This window comes from Oryx dammah, unplaced genomic scaffold (assembly GCF_014754425.2).
Source record: "Oryx dammah isolate SB20612 unplaced genomic scaffold, SCBI_Odam_1.1 HiC_scaffold_19, whole genome shotgun sequence".
Classification (NCBI taxonomy): domain Eukaryota; kingdom Metazoa; phylum Chordata; class Mammalia; order Artiodactyla; family Bovidae; genus Oryx; species Oryx dammah.
In genome coordinates this window covers 27,226,448-27,253,474 of record NW_024070203.1, presented here as the reverse complement: position 1 = coordinate 27,253,474, position 27,027 = coordinate 27,226,448, and the positions used below count along the sequence as shown (strand labels likewise).

The following is a 27,027-nucleotide window of genomic DNA, read 5'->3' as shown; positions in this document are numbered from 1 at the left end:
CCAATTATCTGGAAAGTATTTGTCCACTATCTCTCTCATTTTTGCTTGATGGGTGTGAAGAATGGAAGGTTCAAAGTAGAGAATCACATACAGCATGGCAGCCTGATTCGCCAGAGCTGTGCTGCGATGTTCTGGCAATGGGTACGCTGAGACCTGCAAGGCAGAGACCAGACCCAGGGGAGGTAGATGTTAGTGACAGCTGAATTTACACATGCCAAGTAAATGACCAGTTCTAAGACACATGAACCTCTCAAAAGTCCATCTCTTTGAGGATCCTGGGCACTGGAAGCAATTCTCAGATTATGGCACCAGTCACCAGGACCTTCTTCCCATCTCTAGCCACACAAAGGTCTCTTGATGGTCTCTTGACAGTCACCTGACTTTGTTGCAATTCTAACTCTTTTCCCTTAAAAAAAAAAAAAATCCTATATCTCTTACTGTCCAATTTTGTGTCTCTTCCATCACAGAAAAGCTCTTATAGAACTGACCGATTCCACACTCACTGGTGCTATCTTTTACTTCCTGTTTATTCTTCAGTTCATTGGCATTTGACCTCCACCATGACTTCAGTGGGGTTAAAGACCCTGATGCTGGGAAGACTGAAGATGAAAGAAGGGGGCAGCAGAGGATGAGATGGTTAGATGCCATCACTGACTCAATGGACATGAATGTGAGCGAATGTGGGAGACAGCAGAGGACAGAGGAACCTGGTGAGCTAGTCCATGGGGTCACAAAGAGTCGGACATGACTTAGTGACTGAACACCACCACCACCTATCACCTCAATGGAATTTCCTCAGGTCACACATAACCTCACAGTCATCCATTTCAATGACTTCTTTTTAGCACTCTCACTTAAATTTCCTGAGGACTGAAATTCTCTCTCAGGCTACTTTGCTGGGTGTTCTCCTCCCTGCCTTTGAAATGCTGCTGAGTCCCAGAGCTCCACTGCCTCAAGTATTAGGAATCTTTGGCTGCACACAGTACACATCACCTTGAGGACCGGGAGCAGAAAGGGAGGCAATTATTAAGGATAGATACAGCAATGTCCCATGGAACGTGGTTAGGTTTCAAGAAGGGCCTGGAGCTGTGAACCAGAAAGCCTTCATTATTTCTCCCTGGAATGTGATGCTCAACTGTTTCTTCAGAATGTGGTCCATGAGATGGCAGACTGAGGTGGCCCCAAATGCCAAGTTTTGCATGCTGTGGGTAAATCCACGGCCCAAAATCGTTTTTCAGGCCCAATTCCATATTACCTGGAGACAGAGAATCTGATCTATCTTGGGTCAAGTGACCTGCCCTGGTCCAATCAGCCAGGCACAGGGGAGGCGCAGGGCAGGGAGAGGGGTGGATTCACAGCACAACCACAGCTCAATCCCTGTGTTAATAAAGGTCACAGGGCAGGGAGAAAATCGAAATACACTGCCTTGAGACATCGACAAAATGGACCACCCAGGAGGCAGAAGGGTTAACAGAAGGGTTAATGAGAGACAGTTGAAGAAACAGCATGGGCTTTGAAGTCATACAGGCCTGAATTCAAATTATGGTTCTGCTACCTACTTATGTGACCTTGTGAAAATTATTTAAGCTCTCTAAGCCTTATTGTTCTCCACAGCAACATAAGGATAATGCTCTTTTGCAAGATTATTATGAAAAACAGAGAAAATCGTTTATGGAAAAAACTTCCTAGGATTCTGGCTCATACTGAATTCTCAATAGATGGCATCAAATATTATGGAGACCTGGCATCTGCAGGTAGCTCCTGATTTGAGCTGTCTTAAAAAAAACAAACTAAAAACTCTTTATGTACACTTAACATATTCATACAAAAAACTAGCAGTCTACCTAAGAACTGTATAGAACAGGTATGCTCTGTAACAGATGATATCCAGTCATTACAGGTCCAACTCTTCACTCTCTCTAGTAAAAAAAGAAACAGATAATGTAGAAAATTGTGTATTCTTCAGGAAAAAGAAGTCAAATGGTAACTTTCTGTGGTTCCTTTTAGGATGAATAACACACACACTGGAGAGGAAAGTGAGACTTTTCAACCCTGCTAATGCCCCTTCCTTTACCTGGGTGGCCCAAACACTCCTTAGTCATCTGCTACAATCTTGCTGCCTGTTAACATGCTTCGTGGCACTCTGTGCTTCCCCTAAGATAATACCCATCTTGCTTTATTCTAATTCCTTTGTCTGCCTTCTTTCCTCAGCAACAAGCTCATTATGAGTAGGGACCAGAGCCTGCCTTCATCAGCAGTGGATCCCCATTACTGAGCGCACGACAGCCATAAAGTGCACACTCGGCAATCATTTCTGAACTGATGCCTAAAACAATGCATCTTCTCTCCAAATTTAGTTCAGATCTCATTTTCTTCTTGAAATCTCTATTTCAAGAGATATTAATCTCTTAATCCAAAATTAATATCCCTCTTTTCTGTACAATTCCAAAGCACAGCGCAGAGGTTTTAAAAGGTTTCTTGCTATTTTTACTCTTCTGAGCAAGAAGGAAAGAAATAATTGAGGAGGAAGGTAAAATCTATAAAGATTTTTAAACTATAAAGATAGGTTTAATAATAGATTAAATCCCCACCTGGTTGTAAATATCATCAGATCTCAGCCGACCAATGACCATGCTGATGAAGGTCTCATTGATAGGCACCCTCTGGAAGTAACTCTCAGGATAGTTGGGTGGTCTTTTGGCCCCTGGTTGGCTGGAATAACCTGTACTTCGAAGCAGCTTACAAATATCATCCATATTCGAATCAGCAGAAGATCGGGCAGCACTGAGCCATGTTCACAATGGGAAATAAAGGGCCAAACAAATCGCATATATTACAAATAAGAAGTCCAGCAAAGCAGAATTTCAGTATAAATTGATTATACAGTTTTAGATATGAGTGGATCAATTTATATCCTTAAGATTCAAAACTATATTTTCAAAAAGCCTGTAAGATAGCAAACTTTTAAGATGGGTTCTTGTAGGTATGCACAGTTTTATGTAAAGATCCACGACCCCTTTCCCAAAATCCTTAGGGCAGGATTTGTTTTGGAAGACAGCATTTCTCAAATATAAGGAAGTAACATGATACATACATCATATATAATACTTCAGCAGGGTGGCAGATGGCATTCCATGATCAAGACACATTAATGTTTCTACAATAAAATCTATGAACATTCACACAAATGAAATAAAGGCAGTCCACAGCCTCATCTATGTGCGATCAGGATCTGACTCCAAATTTCGGATTAGGTTTAGGTCTTGCTGCCAAAGTAGTTAGTCTGTGTGCATGCGTGTATATGCATTTATTTCTGTTGGAGCTCTTAGGATTTCTGAACTGTGGATAAAGAATGTGAACCTACACCAACATTTCATATATTTAAAAATAATTTAAAATAATAAAGTCAATTTCAAGTGGGATATACCAACTGGTTTTTCTTGGCAAGGTATACCTTCTACAGAGACTTAATCAAAACATCTGTGATTTTTCTGGTGGTTTGAAGCAGTAAATCTCCAAAGAGACTCAATCTTAGACTTGAAGATGACCTCCTATCTGATGTGAGAATCTCCTTTACTGCAGCTCTGACTTGAAATTCTCTGGTGTCTCTTCAACAATGGATCCTCACATTCTAATCAATTAGCTGTTTTGCCCAAAGGGACAAAGCTGGATTGTCAAAGCTGGGCTTGATGATCAGACCTCTTTTTTCTTCCTTATGTTACTGTTTTTGTTTTTTCAGGTACTTTCAGAAACAGAGGCAAGACCATTTGAAGCTCATTTATAAAAATATGGATAGTAAAGGAGCTCATGGTCAAACTGAAGTGAATCAATTACGCAGCCTCACGCCCTGATAGAGCTGAAAGGGAACAGGCGAGCTGAGCAGGCAGAGTACCAAGTGTAGCTGCAAATACACCACCGCCCAGACAATCCCTCTCTGCTGAGGATTTGACTGTCTGCCCTGTTTATTCTGTCCTGATTTGTAAGTTTGAAAATGTTTATTCTAGCCCACGCTTCTGTAGCCCAAGTTCTTAAATGAGTCCTGCTTCTTGGCTATTTCTTTCCTGAATCTTAACTATTTCTGACATTGACCTGGTGTCCAGATTTTGACTCATTATTTCAACAAACTGAAAAACGTGTGTTATGGACTGAAATCACAATTAGTTAAGGTAGGTCCTGTTTTTAAGCCCTTTCACATCTCACTGAAAAACCCAAATGAACTTTTTGGCCAACCCAATACAGTATTTATGAGTGAGAATTGACTTTCAACATGGCCCTGAATGATAATTTTTCAAAATGTATCAATCTGAAAATGACAACAGAAGGCTCATTTGTATCCTTACATCTGCCAAGGACTAATGTTTGAAAACTTAAAAAAATTCATTAGACTTCCCAAATTTTATCTTTAAGGTAACAGAAATTCAGATTCCGCTTTTAAAAAACTGAGGTACCATCATAGACATGATAATCCATATATCTCTAAAAATCTATAGTAAGTTATTCCAGACATAATACATAGATTATACAATGTATAATCTATTATGATGATATAAAATAGATGGTTATATTTCCACATTATGTATTATGTTCAGCAGTGATAAGAATCTTATCCTCTGCATTCCAGATGATATTGCTGTTGTTCATAATAAAAGGAGGATAGGAAATCTACCCCGCACTTTACCAAGAGCAGTACTTTTGGAGGGCGTGGTCTTAGCTCAGGGATACCTGTATCGATAGTAAGAGACCAGCATTCTCTCTCTAGTTTCTCCTTCAATCTTTTGGTCGATGACCAGAAGCATAACTCCGTATAAGTACAGCGCTTCACACTATAAAAGAAAAAGAGAGGAGCCATGTTCACAGGAGTATACAAGCTTATGCAGTACAGCTGATGATGGGTAAAAGGAGCCCTTTGCTTTCATTTCTCCTAAAAGCTTTATATTGCAAGGAGAATGCAGGATCCTCCCCACAAAGGGTCTCATCTTCTGTACAGAATGGGCTTTAAAACATTTATGTAAAGTTTAATCTACAATGACTATCTTTCAGCTGGTCTATTTTTCATATTTTGCTTGGGATACCAAAATAGAATCCCAAGATTATGAGTACCTCTAGATCATTTATTTTACAAACATTTCCTAAGTGATGACCATGTACTAGGTACCAGGTTAGATGTCTAGGATGCAAAAGATAAAGAAGATAGGACTGTTACACTGAGGAAGTATACCTCGTCCACATAATCTTCATTTACTTGTAATTCTGTTCAGAGTCTACTATGTTCTAAGTTCAGACAAAGACCTACCAGTTAGATGACAGTTATCAGTTTACTTAGCTTCTCTTTAATGAAGGATACACTGTATGTATTTGTGACTTACAGGGAAAAAAGTAAACTTGACATTCCTGAATTTTTTATTTTAAATGGTCACTACTACTTACTAGAAGTTGTTTGCCATCTTCATTGAGAAGCACTGTTTCTAAGGTTTGCTGAATATAAACACCTTCATTGAGATCATCTAGATACCTAGAAAAGAAACCCCAGAGCAAGTTATCCATTGAAAATGAAAGGTTAATATCACTGAAGAAGGACAGTAAAGATGTTTAAAAGATTAGGCAATATACCAGGTATTCTGGCCTTCAAATCATTTGTTTCCATTCACGTGCTTTAAGAATAGGTTTGTGAGCAGGAACTCATGATTAGGGCCACAGGTTATTTATGGCCACTCCAAGTAAAAGGAACACTCCTTAGTCCTGATTTATGAATTACAGAAATCTTGGAAATAATGGCATAAGAACATGGAGTAGTTAGTTTAAAAGCTAATGAGTAATGAATGCTGAAGGGCCAGAAGGAAGACAATATTGTATGGTCACAGATACGAAGGAAGGTTATGGCTACCAATGCTACAAAAATTAAGTTATTTTTTTTCTTCCCCACTTCTCATATTCAATAAACTAAATTAGGATCAATACTGAAAGCCAAAGACTTGGTGTAAAGCAAGATGATTATAATGCTACACAAGAGCAGGAAATGATAATGAAACTCTACCATACTTAGGATGACTAGTGCCACAGGAAGGAAAAGAAAATTACCTAGGGTGTAAGTTAGTAAATTTCTTAGTAACTCAGGAAGACATACATGTTCTAGTATGTCCCTTCTCCCTCTCCACTATTTACTATCAAAATTAGCTATTACTAAATTAGTCAATACCTGTTTAAGTCTACAATATATTTATGCACACTTTGAAATGCTAAATAAAATCTGGTCACAATTTCTATGTTGTTTTCCCGAAATTCTTCATCTAAATCCTGTAGCTCTGGCTTAGATTCCAGTTTGCTTTCACATAATTCTGGACCCTAAGAAGAAAAACACATCAAAGAAAGAGTCAAAAAACAATACAATTGCGGGTAACAATTTCTAAAGTATCTGTGAAAAATGTGTTCTTATTTATGCCTCTAAAGGGATATCAAAAATTGAAAACAGAGGAATAGAAAGTAAATAAGATAACAGAAGCCTAGATATAAAATCCCCTTGAAGGAGATGATCTTGAACTGAACCCACAATTTGCATGCTTTTAAGTGTGGTGGACTTCAATGTGAAATACATCATACCAAAGTTATCTTTTAAAAATTTGATTATATTGTGTTATATTAGGGCTTCTGCACAGTACATTTATATTACTTTTCAAATTAGCTGATGTTAAATTTTGTTGAAAAGCTTTTCTTTTTAACTCTTTCTCCATAATTACTTAACATCTCAGAGTCTCCTTGTTTCCAGAGAAAGCACGCTTTTGTAAAAAAGATTGGTAAGAAAAGCTTCAAGGAAGATTACCTTAAAATAGCTGAAATCAAATATGATATCTCCATATTTCTGTTGATCAGCTCGGTCTTTTAACCTGAATACAGCAGGAATAAACTCAGAGAGCCTCAAAAGTTCAGCAATGATGGCATTGCCACAGGAAACAATCCTTAGGATTGCTTGGCCACACAGGTTATTCTCAGCCAAAAAGTCTACCATCTTGAGGAAAATCAGCTACTCTGGGCCTGGCCACGGAGAATGTGTGACTGGCTTCAGAGCTGGGGTCTATAAGTCATCAGATGAAACCAGGTCTGTTGATACATTGGCCACTCCATTAAAGGACCTGCAACCAAAAAAAAAAAGTATGAAAAATCTCCAGTCCTCTGAAGGAAGGAGGTGGAACACATACACAATATTCTTCTTCCAAATTCACTGAAAAAACTATGATTCCTAGTGACTTCTGATATGGAGGGAGAGCATTTATTCCCACTCTGCGTGTCCTCCTTGTGGAGGGGCTTTGCTAAAGTATTGCTCTTGGTCTCTTTCTCAACACTTTATTCACTTCTCTCCATGAGAAAGGATGTGATGCGGCTGATCCCAGAGCTTGGGAGAAGGTGTCATAGGGCATGTGTGCATCCAAGGGAAAAGGTAACCATGTCCTAAAATTTCCTAGAATTAGCTGAGGGAACAATCTTTAAAAATGCTTTTTTTCATACGTCAACTTTGGGAAGTCCCACTATTGAGACTAATACATGCCTGAGAATTGTGATAGGGTGATTCTAAAGGAAGGACAAATATTTCACTTTAAGCGGTGGAGAGGTTCTGATTAGCAATGTATCTTGAAATGATATCTTCAAAACTTATGAAAGTTAAGTTTTATGCCCAACAAAATTGAGAGTGAAACTGCAGTAACTCTGTACTCAATGGACAAACCAAGAATGAGAAAGTAGACCAAGTGCTGTGGAAGAAAATAATCTAAATTTTTATTGATGTTACTGATTCCTTGATTCAACTGTGGCATGACCTCACCTTGTAATCCTTGTTAAATGGACCGCTTTTATGGTTTACCTACTGTTAACTGGGTTTTGTACTATTTGTAGATGAAAGCATTCTTAATAATATAGATTCACTTGTTCAACAAATATTTATCCAGTGCCTTCTATGTGCGAAACACTGTTTTAGGACCTGCGGCTATTGTAGTGAACATAACTAAGTTCCTGCTCTCATAAAGCCTACATACTACTGGAGTGGGAAAGAGATAAATAAGTAAATTATGTATCAGGCTGTGACAACAGGTAAAGAAAAGCATGGTAAAGGGATGGAGTGTGTGTGATGTTACACAGTTCGTAAAAGTGTCTTTGACAAGATGATATTTGAGCAGAGATCAGAAGCAAGTGAGGGAGCAAGCTGTAAGGGTATCTGAGGTCTCTAAGATGGTCCTCCCTGTTCATGCCCTGTGTAGGCCTCTTTCCCTTAGAATGATTTTACTGATTCCCTTCTAAAGAAGAGAATATGGAGGATGGGAAAGATGCCATTTCTGAGATCAGACTGCAAAAAAGACTGTGACTTCTGGCTTAAGAATCCTTTCCAGCTTATGTGTCCTGGGAGAAGCAAGCTGTCAGGGTGCAAGAGAGCCCTGTGGATGGAGCCCATAGGATGATGGAGAAGTCTGCCACTCACCACTTGAGTAAGCTGGGAAATGGATCCCCCCACTCCCCGACCCTCCGCCCCGGATCTCAGTTTGTGTTCACAGCTTGACTGCAACTTCCCAAGAGCCCCTGAGCCAAAGGCACCAGCTAAGTCACACAGCTGACTCCTGACCACAAACATTAATTAGACAATAAATGCTTTTTTTTTTTTTAAACTCTGTAATGGCTTATATGGGAAATGAATAGAAAAAAGAGTGGATATATGTATTTGTATAACAGATTCATTTTGCTGTACACCTGAAACTAATATAACATTGTAAATCAATTATACACCAATACAAATTTTTAAAAAAAGAAAAAAAATGTTTATACTGTTTTAAAGCCACTAGGTTTGAAGGTTATTTTATTTTATTTTATTATTTTTTTTTGAAGGTAATTTTAGATGATGATCTATGAGAAGGGCATTCCAGGAAGGAGTTACAAGGAAGCACAAGTAAGGCCCCAGGGTAGGAATGTGCAAGGAAGAACAAGTAGTTGATGTGGCTGGTGGGGAGTGAGCTGGGGACAGAAGCAGAGATAGGGGAGGTGGAGCTGGGGCCTATAGCTGGGATTACCGAGGAACCACTATAGTTATCCAGAACTCTCTCGCGCAAGGGTTGTCTATAATATACATTAAGGCATAAATTATTAACAAGTCCCTTCAGTTTTCTCCGTGAAGCTTGCTTGTTGAGTCACACTGATCCCTAGTAGGCTGAATTTCAGATTATTTCATTCCACTTCTCCTACTGAAATGGTCTGGCTTGGAAAATGAGAGAAGGAGAAAATAAAGGAAAATGGGAACAAAAGTCACTTGAAGTCCTCTGAAAAACACCAAACGAACCCAGGTTTCAGCAGGATGAAATTCTAGACTCAATTCAGAAGCGGGGAAGCCTACGATGAACAGGTCTAATTGCTACCATTTGAATACCAAGACAGGACAGTGTGGCCAAAACAGCTTAAAGCAAAGCAACAGGACCTACCTTCTTTCCCAACAAACAGACACACTGGGCACATGCATGCATGTGGACAAGGAGGCTTAGGCCTGGGATAATGACATAAGTCAAAACTTTGGTGTGCCTGTGTCTTATTTAAATCCTTTTTACCCAATGAGTCACACTGTAGGCAACTTCAGTGGTAAAGAACCCATCTGCCAAGATAGGAGACGTGGGTTCAATCCCTGAGTTGGAAAGATCCCCTGGAGAAGGAAATGGCAACCCACTTCAGTATTCTTGCCTGGGAAATCCCATGGACAGAGGAGCTGGGCAGGCTACAGTCCATGGGGCCTCAAAGAGTCAGATTTGACTTTGCGACTAAATGACAACAGTCTTTGGTAAACAGCCCCATTGTTGGCTGAAAAACTGGTCCTAAAGAACAGAATTTAAGAAGCATCATTAAATATGCCTAATCATGTTGCAGTGATCTCAGAGGTAGGTGGCTTTACAGATGCTAAGATTTAGTTGAGACTTAAAAAAAAAAAATCACTCTAGAAGGAGGTGTGAATAAGCATGGTAGAAGAAACTATAATATATTAAATCTTCCTTTTAGAGGTTCTCCTGGTGCTAGGAATGAAGACAATTCATAATGACCACTTATCTCAATGTAGGTTGTCTTATTATTTGCCATGAAATGAAACCAGAAATTCCACTCAATTTCCTAAGTTTCTTTTTACAAGGCACTCAGAAAAGTGGCTGTAAGTTCATTTTAAAGAACTGATATGGAACTGTGATTTTTAGTTTGCAAAGTAATTCTAGACAAAAGACAACATGCTTTCAAGAATGAAGCATGGTAGCATTATACCAACTGCCCAAGGAGTACAGAACTGAATTATGAAAATTAAAGTGCCCTGGGAAGAATCATTCTTTATCCTACACAGAAGACAAAAGACTGATCTAGTTTAATCCTTTCATAAAAACCTCAGTTACATAAAGAATGGAGCACTAGTCCCCACCCATCCATTATCAGGAATAAACTGTAGCGGTTGTTGATCAAGATAATAGCCACGGGGGCATCTCTTACAGGAAAGTTCTAAAATGAGCCTAATCACTAATTTGATTCATGGATCTTGAAACAGAATAAAAAAAAAAAAACCCGGAAAGTGTTCCTTGTAGCGGACCAAGGCAGTGAAGAATCTCCCTCCTCCCGGCAACCATCTAGGTTGGAGGAAGCTCCACGCACTTGGAATCTATCCGGAGACCCAGTTCCCTTACCGGCTCTGTGTTTTCTGTTTTTCTAACTGTACCCACTCCGGTATTCTTGGGTTTCCTTTGTGGGTCAGATGGTAAAGAATCCGCCTGCAATGCGGGAGACCTGGGTTCGATCCCTGGGTTGCGAAGACCTCCTGGAGAACCGAAAGGCTACCCACTCCAGTATTCTGGCCTGGAGAATTCCATGGGCTGTATAGTCCATGGGCTCGCAAAGAGTCGGACACGAGTGAGCGACTTTCACTTCACTACTTTACTACCGCAGACAAATCAGGACACTCAGAATTTTTTTTTTTTTTTTTTTTAACGCAAAAGACTTTGGCGCGTCACAGGTGAGGCAATTAAGGTGCAGAGAGCGACAATGACTTGCCCAAACTCAGCCCACGGCAAAACTAGAATTCAAACCGAGGTCCGCCAGACTGTAAAAGCTTCCACCAACCACTCAGGTTTCTCGAGAGTAAATGGAGGAATCACGACGTCCACAAAGCTTTACTCCCGGAAACCTGGAAGGATCAGATGTGGACCAAGCAGCTGAGCATCATCACTTCCTAAACCGCCAAAGCAGCGTGGAAAACTGTTTCCACCTGAGTGGAGATGCGGAGTCTGAACTGCAGCCGCGGTTCCAGGAAAACCCCCAGTCCTCTTAGGCCAGGCTCCCCCATCCAGACCCCACCCCACGCCGCAAAATTCCCCCAGCCCCGCGCCAGGGCCAGCGCGGCCCAGCCCCGGGGCGGGGGACGTGGAGGAGGCGGCGCGCGCACACTGCCCCAACTCACCTGTCACCTGGGCCGCGCCAGGGCGCACGCGCAGGGCCCGCGGTCGTGCGCGGAGTCTGCACGCCGGACCCCCACCCCTCTGTCTCCGTAAGGGTCCTTCCTCTTTTACCCCCAGCCCTTCCCTTATCCTGAGCCGGCCAGACCCCGGCTTCCGCCCCTGGGCCCTCGGCTGTCACATGACAGAGGGGCGGGGAGCGGCGGCGGGGCATCATGTGACCGCTCGCCGGCGACTACTGATGACGTACGAGCCCGCGCTCGCCGTTTTTGCGACCGGGGAAGGGAGTGAAGGAAGGAGTTGGGGTCCCGGCGCGGGGAATCTGGGCGCAGCCGGACTAGAGCTACATCCGGAAGCAAGGTAAGGCAGGAGCGAGGGATAGCGATGGGGAGGGTGACGAGGGGTGTCGCCTCCTTCTCGGGCGCTCCGCTGGTGCCCGGAGCTGCGATCTGTGGACCTAGGTTATGGTCGTGGTTCTTTTCATGGTCACAGCAGGGAGGCTGGGGCCGTTGACCTCACTCTCCAAGACGCCATCTCTCCATCCTTTGGCTCTAAATGTGTGGATCATGAATTATTTTTTATTGAAATATTGTTCACTTACAGTGTGTTAGTTTCAGGTGTACAGCAAGGTGATTCAGATATATATGTGTATATATATATTTCAGGTTCTTTTCCATTATAGATTATTAAGATATTGAATATAGTTCCCTGTGCCTTAGGGACTCTAGAGTAGGACTCTATTGTCTGTCTGTTTATATATAATAGTGTGAGGTCCCAAATTCTTGATCTGAATAAATCTGGTTTGAGCTGGCTTTCAAAGCAGGGCCTTGGGCACATAATTGAAATAAACTTTCTGGGCGTCCGTTTCCTTTTCTCTTCTCGCCTGTAAATGGTTGTGAGGATTAACTATAATGAGAGCAAAGCTTAGGGATACCAGTTCATGGCATGCTATAGGGGACATAGAAATGGTTTGTTATTGATGTAACTCTTCCAAATTGTTATTGGTTGCCTATTTTGTGTGAGGGGAATTTATGTAACTATGTAGTGTGGAATATGTCAGAATTCTAGTTTAAGTTGCTGGCAAGGTGAAAGAGTGGCAGACATGTGAGCAAGTAGACCCGGGTTCGATCCCTGGGTTGGGAAGATCCCTTGGAGAAGGAAATGGCAACCCACTCCAGTACTATTGTCTGGAAAATCCCATGTGCAGAGGAGCCTGGTAGGCTATAGTCCATGGGGTGGCAAAGAGTCAAGACATGACTGAGCGACTTTACTTTCACTTTAAAGTAGAATATGTGTGTGTGGTTGGGGGAGGGGGATAGTAGTAGCATGAAGAAGAAAACAAGCAATTGCTTGTATGGATAAGAGAACGCTTCAACAATATGCAAGATGTAAACTTGCATATTGAAAAAAAAGGTACAGCTCTGGTGGCTGAACTTGTATAGGGCCCTATGGATTTAAAGGTGGTCAGCACAGTATCTAGGTTATTTGTGTGTTTACCACTTGCTGTACCCAAAGATGAGAGGAATATTTTTATTTTTACAGTAGCTAATTATTGGCCACCTCATCTACAGAGAATCTTAAAGACCTGTTGTGGTCTGAATGTTTATATTCTCTCCCACCGCACCCCCAGTTCATATGTTGAATTCCCAAAGCCAAGATGATGGTAATTAGGCGCTAGAGCCTTTGGAAAGTGCTTAGATCATGAGGATGGAGCCCTCCAAGTAGGCTTGATACCTTTATAAAAGAGGCTCTGGGGAGGTCCCTTACCCCTTCTACCATGTAAAGACACAGAACTAGAAGGCCTTGGCCATGAACCACAGGAAGAGGGCCTTCAGCAGAATGTGACGGTGCTGGTGCCTTGACCTTGGACTTCATAACCACCAGAACTGTAGAAATGTTTCTGTTGTTTATATGTTACTGTGTCTGTGGTATTTTGTTACAGCAGCACCAACTGATGAAGATAAGGCCTGTTAAGGAAGGCAACATAGTATGCTAGGGGAAAAACTCAGGAAGTGGGTGACCCTGTTTTAAGCTTTGTTTGAGACCATAGGTATAGAGAACAAAATAATCACTGTTCCCCGAGGAAGGCTTCACGAAGTGGTTAGTTTGAACCAAGGTTTCTCAACTACTGCACTGACATTTGGGACCAAATAATTCTTTGTTGTGGCAGGCTGCCCTGTGACTTATGTACTTAGCTGTACTTGCATGCTAAGTCACTTCAGTTGTGTCCAACTCTGTGACCCTATGAACTATTGCCTGCCAGGCTCCTCTGTCAGAGGTAGGGAAAAGCCATTTCTCTTTGCTTTTGGATCTGAATCGTTCCTCTCGGTAGTTCAAAATTACAGACAGATGTTTTCTTCACCTGTCTGCAAGTGTAAAGTTTCATTGGAGTAATGTGAATTCTGCATTCATATAAAAAGGATGGCTTTCCATTTGTCCTGGATTATATTAATCCTTATATGGAGATGAAGAAGTGAAAGTGAAAGTCGCTTAGTCGTGTCCAACTCTTTGCGACCCCATGGACTATACAGCCCATGGAATTCTCCAGGCCAGAATATTGGAGTGGGTAGCTTTTCCCTTCTTCAGGGGATCTTCCCAACCCAGCAATCGAACCTGGGGTTCCTGCATTGCAGGCGGATTCTTTACCAGCAGAACCACAAGGGAAGCCCAAGAATACTGGAGTGGGTAGCCTATCCCTTCTCCAGCAGATATTCCAGGAATCGAACCCTGCATTGCGGATTCTTCACCAACTGAGCTATCAGGAAAGCCCTTAATCCTTATATACATTGTGTCTTACTTCAGGCTCCTGTTAAAAATTATCATAGACTGGTGGTTTAAGCAACAGAAATTTATTTCTCACAGTTTTGAAGACTAAAAGTTGCTGGTGTAGTTGAGTACTGGTGAGGGCTGTCCTCCTTATTTGCAGATGGCCACCTTCCTGTATCTTTACATGAAGGTCAGAGAGAGTGAGCCCTGTATCTCTTCCTCTTCTAATGATGCCAATCCCATCATGAGACCTCTCCCCTCACTTAAACCTAATCATCTCCCAAAGGTTCCATCTCCATATGTCATCACTTGGGAAGTTAGGGTAAACATGAATTTTGGAGGGCATAATTATCTCAGTGTTCACCATACCTGAATTATTTGGAGTGCTTCAAAAAAAAATATCATTTCCTCAGAATGTCCACTAGAGACTGATTCAGTAGGTCTGAGATAGTATCCATTAATCTGTATTTTTAGAAAGCATTTCAACTGATTCTTAAGATCAAACAAGTTTGAGAAAACTGTAAAATTTAATTTATCCTTACAATCATGGCTTATCTCCTTTTTACATGGAGTGGCGGGGAAGGTGGGAACCGAAGATAGAGAAGTTAAGCTGTTCAGAGTGATGCAGTTTTGAGTGGTGTGGACAGGTGGAATTTCCAGGCATTGGTGTCCAGGGTCCATTTCACTTATGCACTGTTCTGTATTGCTGCTCACAGTGATGATTAAGTCAGTGGTGATATTTGTTCTCATTTTAAAAGATGATTTGCCAGGCATTATTCTGAGTGTTTTGTTAAACAAGTGAACTCATTTAGTCCTCCCAGTAACCCTTGATACTGGCACTGGATCATCCTCATGTTGCAGAAAGGGAAAGGCAGGCATTGACAGGTTAAATAATTTGTCACAAGTTATTCAGCTACTTTAAAGGCAAAATCAGGCTTTGAACTCACATAGTCTGGCACCAGAGGCTACATGTTGAACCCCTACTGGATTTTTTAGTAGTTAACGCCTACTAGTATTGCCCCCACGTTTTACTCTATAACGTAACTATGTTTCAATATAAATGTGTTTCATGTTTTCTTTAAGTAAAATTAATATTCTAGGAAGGTACGTCCTATTCATACTCTGACTAGCCTAACCCCTAGTGTGTATGTATGTGTGTGATACTATATATATATATATATATATATATTATACTTTGATAATTATATTTCTAGAACAGTGCTGTCCAATGCAGTAGCCACTAGACACATGTGGTTATTTAATATATATTTTTTGCATTGTTTCTACATAGCAGAGCATTGACAAAAATAATAATAGGTAACTTACTTGATAAGTTTGGTTTTATAAAAGATATTTGTTGAACAGAGATCCTCTGAATAGAGGCAGAAATAGGTAAAAATATTAGTGATGAAATATTTACACGTATCTATTGGAAAAATGAGATTAGAATAGAAAATATTTTCCATCTAGAAGTATTACTTCTGAGCTTCACAGCAGGTTACTTGTAGTATTTTACAGTTTTTTAAAAAAATAGTCTTCAGAAAAGACTCATTTGAAGGTGTCAACAGCTTCACATTCATAAGCACGATATGCAGTTTTGAACAGAATTTCAGGAAGAAAAATTAAAATAATAAGAGCACATTGAGATAATACATCTTCAAAAACACCCATGTCATAGTATTAAAGACAGATATGGCTAATAAACTGATTAAAGAATGTGACTATGTACCAAGAATAATGATTTTTTTTTAAGTTTTGATATTGATGTAAAAAGACATCTAAATCTGTTTAGAAGAAAGGCAATGCCAGAGAATGCTCAAACTACCACACACTTGCACTCATCTCACATGTTAGTAAAGTAATGCTCAAAATTCTCCAAGCCAGGCTTCAGCAATACATGAAGTGTGAACTTCCAGATGTTCAAGTTGGTTTTAGAAAAGGCAGAGGAACCAGAGATCAAATTGCCAACATCCGCTGGATCATGGAAAAGGCAAGAGAGTTCCAGAAAAACATCTATTTCTGCTTTATTGACTATGCCAAAGCCTTTGACTGTGTGGATCACAATAAACTGTGGAGAATTCTGAGAGAGATGGGAATACCAGACCACTTGACCTGCCTCTTGAGAAACCTAAATGCAGGTCAGAAAGCAACAGTTAGAACTGGACATGGAACAACAGACTGGTTCCAAATAGGAAAAGGAGTACATCAAGGCTGTATACTGTCACCCTGCTTATTTAACTTATATGCAGAGTACATCATGAGAAACGCTGGGCTGGAAGAAGCACAAGCTGGAATCAAGATTGCTGGGAGAAATATCAGTCACCTCAGATATGCAGATGACACCACCCTTATGGCAGAAAGTGAAGAGGAGCTAAAAAGCCTCTTGATGAAAGTGAAAGTGGAGAGTGAAAAAGTTGGCTTAAAGCTCAACATTCAGAAAACGAAGATCATGGCATCTGGTCCCATCACTTCATGGGAAATAGGTGGGGAAAGAGTGGAAACAGTGTCAGACTTTATTTTTTTGGGCTCCAAAATCACTGCAGATGGTGATTGCAGCCATGAAATTAAAAGATGCTTACTCCTTGGAAGGAAAGTTATGACCAACCTGCCTGCCTGCTAAGTCAATTCAGTCATGTCCGACTCTGTGCGACCCCATAGACAGCAGCCCACCAGGCTCCCCCGTCCCTGGGATTCTCCAGGCAAGAACACTGGAGTGGGTTGCCATTTCCTTCTCCAATGCATGAAAGTGAAAAGTGAAAGGGAAGTCGCTCAGTTGTGTCCGACTCTTAGCGACCCCGTGGACTGCAGCCTACCAGGCTCCTCCGTCCATGGAATTTTCCAGGCAAGAGTACTGGAGTGAGGTGCCATCGCCTTCTCCGTATGACCAACCTAGATAGCATATTAAAAAGCAGAGACATTACTTTGCCAACAAAGGTCCGTCTACTCAAGGCCATGGTTTTTCCAGTAGTCATGTATGGATGTGAGAGTTGGACTGTGAAGAAAGCTGAGTGCTGAAGAATTGATGCTTTTGAACTGTGGTGTTGGAGAAGACTCTTGAGAGTCCCTTGGACTGCAAAGAGATCCAACCAGTCCATTCTAAAGGAGATCAGTCCTAGGTGTTCATTGGAAGGACTAATGCTGAAGCTGAAACTCCAATACTTTGGCCACCTCATGAGAAGAGTTGACTCATTGGAAAAGACTCTGATACTGGGAGGGATTGGGGGCAGGAGGAGAAGGGGACGACAGAGTATGAGATGGCTGGATGGCATCACCGACTTGATGGACGTGAGTCTGAGTGAACTCCAGGAGTTGGTGATGGACAGGGAGGCCTGGCGTGCTGCAATTCATGGGGTCGCAAAGAGTCAGACACAACTGAGTAACTGAACTGAACTGAAATCTGTTTCAATGTGGATATGTTACTATTTTTTTTTAAGTGTAGTTGACTTACAGTATGGCTATTTAAATTTAAATTGGTTATAATGAAATAAAATTTAAAACTCAGTTCTTCTGTCAGGCTACTGATGCTATTGTGACCATCAGTAATCACTGCTAAATAATAATCCCACATGCATGGTGGCTTCCATATTGGACAATGCAGACTATAGGAAGAACATTTTTGTCATGGAGGAAAGAAGTTTTTTTAGATAGTGCTGTTCTGGACAATTTAGCCTTACACTAGAATCAAGATTGACCCCCCAGATAACTGAATACTTGAACCATATCATTTGGTCCTTGCAGGGTTGTGTTTTTTGAACAACAGTTGGTGTTATAATAATAGGTGTACCCCCAAATCTAAATGGCTTTGGAAAACTGAAGTTCTTTTCGATTTCTTTCATGCATGGAACGTGACTGGTGGGCAGTTTTCCTCCAAGCAGTGATGTGGGAACCTAGGCTCCTTCCTTTTGGTGATTCTGCATCTTCAGTATGTGACTTCTAAGGTCATTGCTTGTCTGTTTCAAGCTGTAAAATTGGATGTTGTAGAGAGAGAGTTTGGTTTTTATGCCAGGGCCTGGAGGTGGCTTCTAATTCACTGCCTTAAAATCAGTACTTATATGTCAGATAAGTTAAAAACTGCAGGTTTTGAAAATTCTCCCTTATTAAACTATTTTATTGCTACTATTTTCTTTTTTTGGAAAAATGGATCATATGAGCAGTTTACTCTTTCTGACCCATTTTTGTTTTAGGATTTTGGGAACTGAGCTCTTGTTGAATTCTTTAGAGAATCAGGGAATCTTTTGGAAGAGGGTATTATCCTTCCTTTAAAAAATGAGAACACCTACCTTCCCTGTATATTAAAGGGCAGATATTGTGTTTGGTGGCCCAGATAATGGCACAATGCTTTGATATCCTTTCAAGGGATATAGAATAGTGTAGCATTTGTAGAGATACTAGATACAGTCATATGGATATTTCTAGTGGTTCTGTTTTTCTATGCAGTTATTATTCTTATTCATAAATCTCATTTCACTGTGTTTGAAAACCTAGGTAATAATTTCAAGATGCCGGGGCGTTCCACTTCAAGTTCAGGTTCAGGTTCAACTGGTTTTATTTCCTTCAGTGGTGTAGAATCTGCACTCTCCTCCTTGAAAAACTTCCAATCCTGTATCAGCTCCGGAATGGACACAGCTTCTAGTGTGGCTTTGGATCTCGTGGAAACTCAGAGTAAGTAATAATTAAAACTTCTTTCTTTTGTGTCTGTTTTGAGGTAACCCTGTGCGGTGGCATTGCTCTAGGGATGTGAGATACCACTCACCTTTTGGGTGAGCTTGGGACACTCATTTAACCCTCTGGGCATCTTGTTTTCTCATCTTCTATGTACACCGCGTAGTAATGTACTGAGGATGAGATGAGATTGACTCATTTGTATGTGTTCAAACCCTTATGTTCAAACCACTAGAAACTGCACTAGAAATTTATGTGCTGAAACATGAAGGTTTCTGATCTCAAGGAACATATAATCAAAAGTATGTGATATTTGTGAACTGTATAGTATATAGCATTGTGATAGTTATTTTTCAGTAATTTAACTATATTTTGTTCATGCTTAATTACTCAGTAGACAGCCTAAGCTGATGCTAGGGGTACTAGTAAAGGAAGGCCTCTACAATAAAATGAGAAAAGTTCAGTTTTCCTGAACTTGACCACAGTTTTTTGATGAGAAGATCTAGGAAGATATTATTTGCTTTGTTTGGTTTAGATTTATTTTTATTTTGTATCTGTCACATACAGAAGCAGGGAAGCAACATAATGTTTCTTCTTTCATTTTACTATCACTGTTTTTCAGCAATTTGATTGTGATATGCCTTGATGTGATTTACTTTGTTTATTCTCTCTGATGTTCTTTGAGCTTTATGGATTTGTAGACTTACGGTTTTGATCAAATTTGGAAAAAATTTTCTATTTTTCTATTTCTCTCCCTTCTCCTTCTGGGGCTCCAATTGCATGTATTGTTAGACTGCTTGGTACTGTCCCATAAGTCACTGAGGCTTGGGTGATTTTTTTCAAGTCTTTTTTTTCTCCTTGGCTTCAGTATGAATAGTTTCTTTTGCTGTGTCTTCAAGTTCATTAGTCCTGTCTTTTCAAGGGTCTAATAGGCTAAGTCTATCCGGGGGACTTTTAATTTCAGAGACTTTTTTGAGCTTTAGAAGACATAAAAAAGAATTAAATGGAATCTTATTTTTCTCTTCATTATGCTCAAGTTTTCTTTTGTATTCTTGAGCACATGAAATGTATTTATAATATCTTTGTCTGTTTTAATATCCTTGTCTGCTGATTCTGTCAGCCCTGTCCATTGCTGCTTGAGTACATTATGTTGTGGAGTTTCTGAATTTTGTTATCTTCCTTTGAAGGGTATTGACCTTTGTTTTGGTTGGCAGCTAAGTAATTTGTGGATTAGGTTGATCCATTCCAGACTTGTTAAACTTCATTAGGACAGGTCTAGTTTAGTTTTCTCTTCTTGGGTGGCTCAGTGGTAAAGAATCTGCCTACAATGCAGGAGACACAGGTTCAATCCTTAGGTGGGGAAGATCCTCAAGAGAAGGAAATGGCAAACTGCTACTGTATTCTTGCCAGGGAAATCCCATGGACAGAGGAGCCTGGCAGGCTAGAGTTCTTGGATTCTCAGAGTTGGACATGACTTAGCGACTGAGCACGCACACAGTGTAGCTTCACTTAGGGTCGATTTATCTTTTAGGAGGAATCTCTGTATAGATTCCTGAAGGGCTTACTCTGCATACCTCCCTCACTGTGCCCTGTCTTGCAAAACCCCTAATGCTCAGCAACTTGAACTCCAGTCCCTGTCTCTTTGGTCCTTCTAGACTGCTGTACTCCACTTAGATTCTTCCTCCTTTCTGCAGGGAGGAGAGCAATTAGAGGACTTACCTCACTTGATTTCACAGGAATCCCAATTCTGCTTTGCCTGGTGTCTCAGTGCCTGAAAGCAGTTGTTTCTTATGTTTTGCCCAGCCTTACGGTCACTCATGGTAGGAAGGTGAGATCCATACTAGATATTCATTCACAGAAGACAGCAGAAGTCACCCATCTGTAGTGGGTATTCTCTAAAGGTCTTACCCCTGTCCAGCCTGATTTGTAGTCTCTTTTTGATGCTGATGGAGATTTGGCTTTGGTAGGTAGTCCTGGGGAAACTCATAATAAAATCTTAAACCATGAGAGAAGAGCTGTTACATAACCTCCTGGAGGGTTGTATCAGTTTTTTTTCAGGATTTGGTTTGAAGATTTCTGAGTGTTTTTAATATAAACTTCATTTTTGTTTTGTTTTGTTTTTAATAAGATGTATATTTTGATGCAAAATGCAACATCTTCTGTGTCATTTAAGAGGAAACATAAGCATCACTTTTTGAAAGATTCATGCTCTAAAGCAGAGATTGGCAGAGTTTTCCCATCAGGGGTCAGATGACAAATATCTTAAACTCTGGGCCATGTGGTCTCTGCTGCAGCTACTCCATTGCAGATCTGACAGTTATTATGAAAAGAGTTCTGATCCTGTGGACCTTGTGGAAGGGTCTTGGGGACCACACCCTGAGAACAGCTGGTTATGAACCTGAACTGGAGTGCCTGTGAGCAGGATTTAGGTGACAGGAGAAACTGCATACAGAGAGGAGGCCTAGAATGACCCCCCACTGGAGTAATTGAGCAGACGCTTGTTAGGAGAGCAGTCTTCGCTTGGCACCAGACTGAGGTACTGTCCAAGGACCCAGAGAGTAGAAAAACACCCGACATTTAAGTAAATTTGATGCTAACTCAGTCTCCAACAGTAGATGAAAGACTTTTAAGAGACAGAGCCAAAATTGCCACTTAAATGAAGAACTTAAAATTATCCTGATATGGGCTTTAGTCCCAGTTACAGCCTTAGTTCTGTAACTTGTTCAAAGATAGGTAATTTTCTTTGAATTTTGAACTTATAATTTTTTATCTGCAAAATATCTGATTCTTGCTGAATATGTGAGGAACATTTGGAAGAAAAGAGTAAAAAGATGCATATTTAAATTGCCCAAGGGTTCAGTAGATGAGAAAATTCTGGTGGAGAGCTTTCGGATTTCACTGCTCTATACTGCTTTGTTTCTGTGCCTTGCTGAAAGAAGCAGAGCAGAAAGACCTCCGTTATTGAGGTCAGGCGGGGACTGGATGTCTGTTGAACTATGCCAGGGTACAGTGGTGATGGTGATGGCCATCCTGCTCCAAAGGCCAGAGCTGGGTTTGGTACACGTATCAGACGTGTGCAGGCGCTGTGCTGTTTCTACCGGTGCTGTCTCACTTGGTCCGACCTGTGATCCTGCAAAGTAAGGACTATTCTTAGCCCCGCTGTGAGCCACTGAGGCTTAGTGAAGCTGAGTACCTTCCTAAGGTCACACAGTTGCTCAGCAGTGGGAGTTGAGATTTGAGTATAAGGGATTTGACTGCAGGGTTTCTGCCCTTAACCATTACACTTTATTGAAAATTGATTTTGTCCTTCAAGTGGCATTTGCAGCAGTTGGATAATACTGAAGTAACATTTAGTGATATTTAGCTAAGAAAGTTTTGGTTATTTTGTTGAGGCTGACAGTATCTGGTTTTCCTTTCTTCTCCCTCTCCCGTTTCCTCTTCTTTTCCTTCTCCCTTTGAAATTCCAAAGTGAGGTTGCAAGGCTTTTTCTGAAACAGCCCATCAGCTTTTGTCCTTTTCTGCAAGTGGTGTTTTCAGCAACTTTCCTTGGACATTTATGTGTTTCCTGGGCTTTAGCGTCTGTTTACAAAGGCAGAGTTGAGTCTGGTTGTGGAAGGAAGAAGCTGGGCTCTTTTGGGGTCATTGTGCTGACCTTGGACTATTTCTAGACTCATAATGGCAGGAAAATCAGTTCCTTTTTGGTTAAACGATGGTGGACAGGTTTCCTCCCCTTGCAGCCAGTGCATCTTGACTGATAGAAGTAATATGGTGAATTGACTGAATGATAATCAATTTTCTTTCTTGTATCCAGAATTTGTATTCCAGCTAAGAATCATCACCTTTTTAAACCTGATTCCCTTTCTTTTTCACACCTTACTCCATCCAGGCAAGAAACAGAGTTTTCACTTTGTGACAGTTACTTGAGAGTTAATGATGAATAAAGAACAGCTGCTGCTGCTGCTAAGTCGCTTCAGTCGTGTCTGACTCTGTGCGACCCAATAGACAGCCGCCCACCAGGCTCCGCCACCCCTGGGATTCTCCAGGCAAGAACACTGGAGTGGGTTGCCATTGCCTTCTCCAATGCGTAAAAGTGAAGCTGCTCAGTTGTGTCCAACTCCTAGCGACCCCATGGACAGCAGCCCACCAGACTCCTCTGTCCATGGGATTCTCCAGGCAACAGTACTGGAGTGGGGTGCCATTGCCTTCTCCGTAAAGAACAGCGGTCAGAGTTAAAAAATTTCGTGGTCTTGGAAGTTTGTGCTCTTCCATCAGAATAACTGAAGTTTTGCAAACATTAAGCATTTAGTTTAGTGCATACCTCTCAATTTGAATGCTTTTGGGGGTAGTATTCTAGTTTTCCTCCTAAAATAAAGCATTCCTAAATCTAAAAATTTGATGAATAGAAAGAAAAAGAAAATTATGACCACCCATAACCCTCTCACTCATCATCTAATTTTGTGAAAAAGGAATAATTATTTTACTTAAATCCTTTATGTTAAATTTATTTTCAGAATTACTTAATGGTTTGAGAAGCCAGCACATACTGATGTCACATTCTCAAGACTTATTTTCTTAAGAAGATCTGGATTTTCATTATATTGTAATAAATTTCTTTGTCTAAGGAACTGCTTCTTACAGCCAGGACTCTAGTTACGGGGAAGGTTTCTTTTGGGCCTCACTCTTATACTTTATTCCATAATTATGTTATTGAGTAGAAGCAGTAATTAGAAGAAAGTAATAATAGTGGGGTGGTGGCCAAAAGACAATAAAAATAACAGTATCCATAAGAAGCCAGTGTTTGCATGTTTTATATCACTTTTGTAACTGGAGCCAGTTATAAAAGCAAGAGATTATTATAACTTAAATAAATGAAGACTATTGAAAATTACAGTATCTGTAGTGTTAAAAGTATAACGGTGTGGCCTACAGAATATTAAAAATCCAGGTCTCCAGAAGAGCTCAGTCATTTTGCCTGTGTCTTCATAGTTCCCAGGGGTAGGGAAAACTACAGTGTTTCTGCTCTGCTACTCACAATGCTTCTGACACTTCTAGCTATCAAATGTCTGGGTGTTTTCCCTACTCTAAGCAGTTCTCCAAATCTCTGCAGCCACCAGCTGGGTGTCCTACAGTTCAGTTGGTTCTGACACTATACCTGGAGTTAATGTCAGATCTCACAAGCTATGGACTCAGTCCTGTAAATCTGCCCTTTGGGTTCTATTGATAGAATTAGCTGGAGCAGCTCACAGAACTCAGGAAAGCAGTTTACGTCCTCGATTGCTGATTTATTATAAAAGGGTACATCTCAGGAACAGCCAGGTGGAAGAGATGCCTAGGGCAAGGTGAGTGGGAAAGGGCACAGACCTCCTGTGCCCTCCCCAAACCTGCCACCCTCCCAGCACCTCTGTGTGTTTAGCAACCCAGAAGCTCCCTGAACCCCACCCTTTTGGGTTTTTATGGAGGCTTCATTACATACCCAACAAAGGCCTGTAGAGTCAAATGCTATGGTTTCTCCAGTAGCATTTTTCATGTACAGATGTGAGAGTTGGACCATAAAGAAGGCTGAGCACTGAAGAACTGATGCTTTTGAACTGTGGTGCTGGAGAAGACTCTTGAGAGTCCCTTGGACTGCAAGGAGATCAAACCAGCCAATCCTAAAGGAAGTAAACTCTGAATATTCATTGGAAGGACTGATGGTGAAGCTGAAGCACCAATACTTTGGTCACCAGATGCAAAGAACCAACTCATTGAAAAAGATCCTGATGCTGGGAAAGATTGAAGGCAAAAGAAAAAGAGTGCAGCAGAGAATGAGATGGTTAGATAGTATCACTGACTCAGTGGATATTAATCTGAGCAAACTCTGGGGGAAGCATACTTTTATCACTGGTGTAGTCACTTTATTTATCTGTCTGTCCTGTATGTAAGCCTTTTCCTCAGCTGATAAAATTCCATGTACTGTTGACTTGTGTCCTGGAGATACATATGAGATACTATTAAATATATCACCACCATTATTGTATTGTTTAGTCTTGATCTGGGAACATGCCTCACCTCCTGATGTAAGAGTTGAAGTGGGTGAAAAAAAGCGAGCTAGGAGAGCTGACTGTGGGCCGATACTATTAAATAAAGGTGCATGCAGTGAAAATCCCACATGGTGCAGTGGTAAAGGACCTGGCCTGCCAATGCAGGAGACGCTGGTTCGATCCCTGGGTCCGGAAGATCTCCTGGAGAAGGAAATAACAACTCTCTCTAGTATTCTTGCCTGGGAAATCCCATAGACAGAGGAGTCTGGCGGGCTATAGTCCATAGGGTTGTAAAGAGTTGGACACGACTGAGAAGGCAGATAGGCAAGGTGGTGAAAATCACTGAACGGGGTAGTCTTATCCTCACTCTATAGATGGGGAAATGAGGCTCACTGAGTTGAAATAACTTACCACAGGGCACACAACTAAGTGACAGTTAGGGGATTTGAATTTAAAACCAATTTGGCCTGATTTCAGCCCCTTGGCACCAGATTTTCTGGTGCCACTTTCTCTTTCTGATGACCCTCAGTGGATGGCAGTAATTCTTACCAGCTGTTAGTGATGTCAGAGGCATTTTGGGGGTATATTTTCTCTATCTCTTATTGCAGTTCCTTTATATTTTATGCAATCGATATTAATGTCTATGATGTTACCTGTCATATTTGAGGCTTGGTTTTGTATGGTTAGCCTTTAAAGAGTTGATTTTTTTCTTTTAAGTGATAGATTTGTCATTTAAGCCATGGAGTAAAGGATGGTATATATACTTAACTGTGACTCTGTCAACCAGTAGTCATATTGGGCATATATCTCTTGACCCAGTTTTTTTACTTCAAGCATATAGCTTTTAAATTATAAATAAACAGATACTTATTAAAAATTAGTCCGCCCCCCAAGAAGAGCATAATATCAAGTTGAATTTAAGGGAATGCAAACAACTAGATGCATTGTGGAACTTCTCTTAATGAATCCCAGTTGTTTTAAGTTACTTAAAGTAACGGAGTTCTCCTCTAAGACCTACATAGAAAATAAACACTTCAGCAAGCCTTCATCAAACCTGCTTTTCTTTTGATACTTTATAACATAGTTGCATACTGCTACTGCTAAGTCACTTCAGTCGTGTCCGACTCTGTGCGACCCCATAGACGGCAGCCCACCAGGCTCCCCCGTCCCTGGGCTTCTCCAGGCAAGAATACTGGAGTGGGTTGCCATTTCCTTCTCCAATGCATGAGAGTGAAAAGTCAAAGTGAAGTCGCTCAGTCGTGTCCGACTCTTAGCGACCCCATGGACTGCAGCCCACCTGGCTCCTCCATCCATGGGATTCTCCAGGCAAGAGTACTGGAGTGGGCTGTCATTGCCTTCTCCACATAGTTACATAGGAGCAGATATAAACAGTGGACCTTTGCAATGTCTGGTATTATTAGGGGGTGTTATCATCAGTGTGCTCTCCGTCACTCAGTCATGTCCGACTCTTTGTAACCCCACAGACTGTAGCACGCCAGGTTCCTCTGTTCATGGAATTTTCCGGGCAGTAATTCTGGAGCAGGTTGCCATTCCCTTCTCCAAGGGACCTTCCCAACCCAGGGATGGAATCCGTGTCTCTTGCATCTCCTGCACTGGCAGCTGGGTTCTTCACCACTGTGCCACTTGAGAAGCTCTTTGGTGACCCTATTTAAAAACCACCAGTGCTCTACCACCTTGGCTTTTCATGTGTTCCCCTTTTTCAGATGGGCCCCCTTAAGAGGCCATAACCTGATATCCTGATAACAATTAATGCTTTTTCTTAAGGTGGCTCATGCGGTAAAGAATCTGCCTGCAATACAGGAGATCTGGGTTTGGTCCCTGGGTTGGGAAGATCCCCTAGAGGAGGGAATTGCAACTGACTCCAGTGTTCTTGCTTGGAGAATTCCATGGACTAAGGAGCCTGGTTGGCTACAGTCCATGAGATTGCAAAGAGCCTGAGCGACTAACACTTTCACTTTCTTGGGCTTGGTTTCCTTGGTAGCTCATCTGGTAACGAATCCACCTGAAATGCAGGAGACCCCGATTTGATTCATGGGTTGGGAAGATATGATGGAGAAGGAATAGGTTACCATCTCCAGTGTTCTTGGGCTTCCCTGGTGCCTCAGCCGGTAGAG

The 27,027-nt window shown here is 41.3% G+C and overlaps 2 protein-coding genes across 6 annotated transcripts in view; one reads left to right on the top strand and one right to left on the bottom strand.

Annotated features, from left to right (window-relative positions):
• WASHC5 (WASH complex subunit 5) overlaps positions 1-11,631 on the bottom strand; it is a 54,747-nt gene extending 43,116 nt beyond the window's left edge. For both annotated transcript variants that reach the window (XM_040261824.1, XM_040261826.1), the window contains exons 1-7: positions 11,450-11,631; positions 6,818-7,127; positions 6,197-6,342; positions 5,428-5,512; positions 4,723-4,823; positions 2,592-2,784; positions 1-153 (exon numbers count right to left, since the gene is read on the bottom strand). In XM_040261824.1, coding sequence (XP_040117758.1) covers positions 1-153; positions 2,592-2,784; positions 4,723-4,823; positions 5,428-5,512; positions 6,197-6,342; positions 6,818-7,003 — 864 coding nt within the window. In that variant the 5' untranslated portion in view covers positions 7,004-7,127; positions 11,450-11,631. The remainder of the gene's footprint in view (positions 154-2,591; positions 2,785-4,722; positions 4,824-5,427; positions 5,513-6,196; positions 6,343-6,817; positions 7,128-11,449) is intronic.
• A 46-nt stretch (positions 11,632-11,677) lies between these two features.
• Positions 11,678-27,027, top strand: part of NSMCE2 (NSE2 (MMS21) homolog, SMC5-SMC6 complex SUMO ligase) — a 232,312-nt gene continuing 216,962 nt past the window's right edge. For 3 of the 4 annotated variants that reach the window (XM_040261831.1, XM_040261830.1, XM_040261833.1), the window contains exons 1-2: positions 11,690-11,804; positions 18,696-18,872. In XM_040261831.1, the coding sequence (XP_040117765.1) occupies positions 18,710-18,872 (163 nt within the window). In that variant the 5' untranslated portion in view covers positions 11,690-11,804; positions 18,696-18,709. Of the gene's footprint in view, positions 11,805-18,695; positions 18,873-27,027 lie in introns of all 4 variants that reach the window. The other variant, XM_040261832.1, reaches the window with a different exon arrangement.